This window comes from Mus pahari, chromosome 19, assembly GCF_900095145.1.
Source record: "Mus pahari chromosome 19, PAHARI_EIJ_v1.1, whole genome shotgun sequence".
Classification (NCBI taxonomy): Eukaryota; Metazoa; Chordata; class Mammalia; order Rodentia; family Muridae; genus Mus; species Mus pahari.
Genome location: NC_034608.1, coordinates 22,926,843 through 22,932,573, shown reverse-complemented (window position 1 = coordinate 22,932,573; position 5,731 = coordinate 22,926,843). Strand labels below are relative to the sequence as shown.

The 5,731-nt window shown below is 46.7% G+C and overlaps 1 protein-coding gene across 2 annotated transcripts; it reads left to right on the top strand.

The window, feature by feature from the left end:
* Nucleotides 1-214: 214 nt before the first annotated feature.
* Nucleotides 215-5,450, top strand: LOC110336405 (CD209 antigen-like protein A). Of its 2 annotated transcripts, XM_021218945.1 has the most exons (7): nucleotides 215-338; nucleotides 440-526; nucleotides 806-895; nucleotides 1,464-1,550; nucleotides 2,151-2,302; nucleotides 3,573-3,682; nucleotides 4,641-5,450. In XM_021218945.1, the coding sequence occupies exons 1-7, from the start codon at nucleotides 293-295 to the stop codon at nucleotides 4,789-4,791; spliced, it is 723 nt and encodes a 240-aa protein (XP_021074604.1). In that variant the 5' UTR covers nucleotides 215-292; the 3' UTR covers nucleotides 4,792-5,450. The 2 variants fall into 2 exon arrangements, with proteins under 2 accessions (XP_021074604.1, XP_021074605.1); XM_021218946.1 differs by lacking the exon at nucleotides 1,464-1,550 and having other exon boundaries at nucleotides 269-338; nucleotides 4,641-4,936.
* The last annotated feature ends 281 nt before the right edge of the window (nucleotides 5,451-5,731 follow it).

Sequence of the window (5,731 nt, the reverse complement as noted above, 5' to 3'; positions counted from 1 at the left end):
AAAAAGACCCAAAAGTCACTTGACTGATTTTTAGAGAAGCCATTCCAGAGCTGACCATACTGGAAGTGAACCAGCTATTTCTGCTGTGAAGTCCAGGCCCTCTCACCCCTCTCTGAAATTCCTGGAAAATGTATCTCCTGCCTAGTGTGTCAGATGCTCAGCTCCCCTCCCTCTCACCCTTCCGGTGCCATTACTCACTTCTCAATTTCTCTTCCTAAGTAAGATTCAAGGAGGTGGCAAATAAAAGCTGTAATCTCTGTCAGATTCTGGCACTGAGAAGTGGCTGTGAAACATGAGTGATTCTAAGGAAATGGGGACGAAGCAGCTTGGCTCTCTGGGTGAGACTGAGCTGGTGCTCTGGGAGCTTGAGGAAGGGGCACAAANAGGGCAGNGCTTGTCTCCGACTACCCTATATATGACTGACGTTCTATTCACTTAGANGAGAAACTGCTGACATCCAGCCACACCAGGCACTCCATCAAAGGCTTTGGCTTCCAACCAAATTCTGGATTCAGTAGCTTCACAGGTAAAACAGGTCGAGGGACTATGGAGTGGTCAGCTCCAGACATAAACTTGGCTTCTTGGGGGCGGGGCGGGCATTGGGGGGTGGAGGTTGGGACTCAGGCCACTGATGTTCAGAGAATTGGAAGCTCAGATCCTGAATCTGGGACCTGGACTTCTGGGAACTGTAGAAGCTAGGATCTGAAATCCTGTACCTTGGGAGTGAGACTGATGGATTGCTTGACTGGGGCCACAATGAGTCAGGAATGCTGAGGTGCTATAACTTCATCCTTCTCTCCCACAGGGTGCCTGGTCCACAGCCATGTCCCCTTGGCACTGCAGGTGCTCTTCCTCGCTGTTTTCTCTGTGCTGCTGGTTGTCATCCTTGTCAAAGGTCAGGCGGGATTGACGTTTGGGGCTCCTAGGTCTGGCTCTTCAACCAAGGGATCCAGAAGGGAGGAGCAACTGACTGGGACTGTGTCTTCATGGTCCTTTGAATAGAGGCGTTCTGCACAGAGACACTGNCTGCACTTGCCTTAGACATCCCGTTTTCTTTGGTTATTAGATCTCTTCCTCGTCAAATAGGACTGAGTAAGACCTTAGGTTTTGAAAATGATACTAGGCTGGAGACATTGTTCAAGTGGTAGAATGCTTACCTCACAAGCTCAAAATACTGTTCTTCATCCCGAGCACTGCGTAAACCTGGGTGTAATGATNCATCCCTATAATCCCANCACTCAGGAAGCAGAGGCAGGAGAGGTCCATAGAGGCAGCTACATAAAAATGTTGATGTAGCCTGAACTATATGAGAGGGGGGGAGGGAGGAATGAGGAGGGGAGGAGAAGAAGGAGGTGGGAAAGGGGGGAGGACAAAGGNTATCTTGGTCCTGGGGGCCCAGTGTAAACCAAAAACACAGTAAGCATTTAATAACTGCAGTGGCTATTTTTTTTTTCTTGGCCCAGTCTACAAAATACCGAGTTCTCAGGGACAGGAGGAGTCCAATCAGAAGAATGTCTACCAGGAACTGACCCNGTTGAAGGCTGGAGTAGGTGAGTGACTGGAAGTGAAGGATCTCACACACTGAAACGGTTTACACAGAGAGTCACTTTGTTTAAATAACTCCTCTTCACTAAGCCTCATGTTCCTCACCTGTGGGATGGATTTGTGGGGTAATACTGAGGAAGGCATCTCACTAGTGTTTGACCACAGTCCATGTACACAATAGGCAGTCAGTATTCATAGGGATTATATACAAAATAAGCACTCAGTAGTCACAGGGGCCTGGACAGAATAGGCACTCAATGTTCACAAGAGTATGTTCAAAGTAAGCTCTCAAACTTCACAGGGGTAAGCACATGTTAGACACTCAGTGTTCACAGAGATTGTGCACACACTAGGTGCTTGGTGTTCACAGGAGTATGCACATGGTAGGTACTCAGTTAAACCAGCCTCCTTGTTTAATTCCGAGCTCTAAGACCAAACTTCCTCCAGTCTGGAAAGGATCAGGCTAGTACCCCTGGGTTCTCCTGGGTATAGATGGAACTCAAGAAGTGGAGTAAGGGACGTGTTGTGTCAAGGGAGGGGCTTATTCTGAAGGGNTTGACGGTTGAAGATGGGTCCATCCTAACNTGACCTGACCTCCCCAACAGATCGCCTATGTCGCTCCTGCCCCTGGGACTGGACGCACTTCCAAGGAAACTGCTACTTCTTCTCAGTGGCCCAGAAGTCCTGGAATGATTCTGCCACTGCCTGCCACAATGTAGGGGCTCAACTTGTGGTCATCAAGAGTGATGAAGAGCAGGTATGCCTGGTGAGGCCCAGTCCTCAGCTGAGGATACATCAAGGCCACTGACTAAAGGGAGGAGAGGTATTTGGTTGGATACAATGTTCTGGAAAAGAGGTTGCTTGCCTGAATAGGGAAAATAAGAAGGTTATGAATGAGACCAGAGCACTTGCAAAAAGGCACTTTAGGGTGGGAGAGGAGGCTTAGTGAGTAAAGCACTTGCCAGCAAACATGAGGACCTGAGTTTGGACTCCACAAACCCACACAAATCCCAGCATAAGGAAACACATCTGTGATCCCAATGTTCCTATGGTAAAATGGGAGGTAGGGGAAAAAGGTACCATGAAAGCTGATGGACATTTCTCATGGCATACACAGAAATAACAAGAGACCCTGTCTCAAAAAGGTAGAAGGTGAGTGTCCGTATCTAAAGTTGTCCTCTGATGTACACATATGCATGTGCACTTGCACATTCAAGTGTAGGTGCATCTGTGTGCCTGTGCCAGCCAGAAGTCAGCCTTGAGTGTTATCCCTCAGATGCTGTCCACTGTTTCTTTAAGGTATGGTCTCTCATTAACCTGGAGCTCGCCATTTAGGCTAAGCTGACTGGCCAACAAGACTCAGGGAGCCTCCCGTCTCTGGCTCCCCTAGGCTGGAATTACAAATGTCTACCATCACAGCTGGCTTTTTCACATGCTTGCTAGGGGTCAGACTCNAGTCCTCAGGCTTGTGTGGCACACACTTAATTGACTCAGCCATCTCCTCATTCTCGCTACCATAGTTTTAATGTGGTTGATGCTTTGGAAGGAAGACTTAAAATATATGGCCAGCACTTAACAACTTCCTCTGTTGGTTTAAAAGAAATCCTGATGTATGTCTTTTGCTAATTCCCCTAGTATAAATAGTACCAGCCTTGCAGATTTTAAGCACCAGTGAGACAATTCAGGCTGAACAGAGGTCACCAACACACTCAATAATCATTAGCTTGTTTGATCTGGTGCAGCCAACCAATCCCAGTGATGAGTAAATTCATGTGGACATATACGTAACTTTCAGACAGACAAGATTATGACATTACCAAGTGTGCACATACTATATGCTAGAAAGAACACATCTGCCCACAGCACACAGATTAGAAATACCCAGAACTCATGGCGTTCNTGGCCTTATAAGGTATAAAGCTAAACATCAGATTATAGGCAGAACTTCCCACCAAGAGTTTAGGGAAACACTGGTTAAAAGAGGGAGGTAGAGCTCCCTCCTGACTCTTCCTCTTCTATGTTTCTAGAACTTTCTACAACAAACTTCTAAGAAGAGAGGCTACACTTGGATGGGGCTCATTGACATGAGCAAGGAATCTACATGGTACTGGGTAGATGGTTCACCTCTGACTCTCAGGTAAGTACTAGAAGAAGGGAACACCCTACAGAGTGTGATGAAGCTCCGACCTGAGGTATCCCTGGGACTCATCCCNTCCCTCTGGTCATCGAGGCATTAGAGCTTGGAACATTTACTGAGTGACATGAAGAAAAGGAAGTCCAGATAGGGTGGCAGGTGCCTGAGATCTCATCATTAGGACCTCAGGAAAGGCTTGTCGAGAGAGGGACATTAAATGGGAATGACTATATATGAAATCCAAGACTTGGAGATGGCTCATTGGTAAAGGGCATGTCCAGAACTCATGTNAGAACAACTCACCAGTTGTAATCCACGAACTGGAAGAGCTGAAACAGAAGGCTTCCTAGGGCTTGCTGGACAGCCAGCTGAGCTAAATAGCACATTCCAATCAAGGTGGAGAACGTCCTGAGGCACAATAGCTAAAGTTTTTATTACTCCCACATGCATATGTACACACACACACACACACACACACACACACACACACTCCACAAAAAGAAAAGAATATGCCCAGAGCTTGTTGTACTCAAAGGTCCAAAGAGAAGGAATTTATATCACCACTTGATGAGGCAGGAGACCAAGGACCTGACCTTTAGATGTGGAGGGATCAGGAGATTTGCACAAAGGCCTTGGTTGAAGTGTCAAGGAAAGAAATAGATGATGTGGGTCAAGGAGGCATAGATGGAGGCGTTTTAAAGTGTGTTAGTGTGTTCTAGGAGCTGTCTTTCCTGGCTTGCCTTGTATTGGTGTGGTGAACACCATGACCAAAAGCAGTGTGGGGAGGAACGGGTTTATCTCCTCTTACAACTCCCAGGTCACACTCCATCTCAACTGAGGGAAGCCAGGGCAGGGGCTTAAGACAGGAACTACAGCAGAAGCCACAGAGGAACACAGCTCACTGTGCTTCCCACGGCTTACAGACTCTGAGACAGAACCTCATGCCTCCTTATCTTTGCAGTTTCATGAAGTATTGGAATAAAGGAGAACCCAACAACCTGGGAGAGGAAGACTGTGCGGAGTTCAGAGATGACGGCTGGAATGACACCAAATGTACTAACAAGAAATTCTGGATCTGCAAAAAGCTTGCAACTCCCTGCCCTAGCAAGTGATGGCCAACTCCCTCCACCATCTCCACAGTTCCCAAACCCTGCCAGATGGCAGAACTTCACCCATAGCTATGCCAGTTTATTCTACTTTGTCTGCGGCCATTGANAAGACCTTGACAAGATCTGTAAGACTTTTCTTGGGCAGGTAGCTTGTCTCCTGCCTGGACCATTGTCTTCTGATGTCTGCATGGTCTCAGGTTCTCTTTGGGTTAGTGGTTGTGGCTCTGGTCCACCTTCNTTTAATGAAGTGAACAGACATGAGGTGTATACAGGTCTTTAACAGGGTTCCTTTCATCTCCTCTGTCTTCCTTTCTGAGTTCAGACCACAGATTGCCATGTGCGTGATTCTGAGTACTCACACNTACTAAATTTTCACTCATCTACCCCGCATGCCTTTCTATGGGACCCTTCTCTGATTTCAGGAGATCAACCTATAAGCTAAAAGCACAAGAGAACCAATTCCTTATCTACTAGTCCTGATCTGAAATTATTGTGTTAATACCCTGACTCCATCTCTACCCCTTGGTGGACATGGTGAGCCTCAATGTTATAGACCTCCCAGATTTTTTGGAGGATTTATAATTTTTACTGAATTTGCTCATTAACAATTGTATACATATATATGTATAAGTATAAATAAACATTCTGATTATTGCCATCCTTCACCTATCCCGAATCCCTCTCTTCTCTCTTCTTTCCTCCACTTCTGACCTCTTGTTTGGTTCTTGACCCACTGAATTTAACCAGGGCCATCTGTCTGACCATGGGTTCCAAACTCTCCAGCAGAGTCTGGTAGGCTCATTATCAAGTGAAGGCCATGGTTATCCCTCTCCTAACATCCATCAGTAGCCAATAATTTAACAGGGAGAGAAAGGACCCTGTGAGTTCTCCCCTGATCCATAACTGGCTCTTGGGATGCCAGATTTTGTGTAGCCTCAGCCAC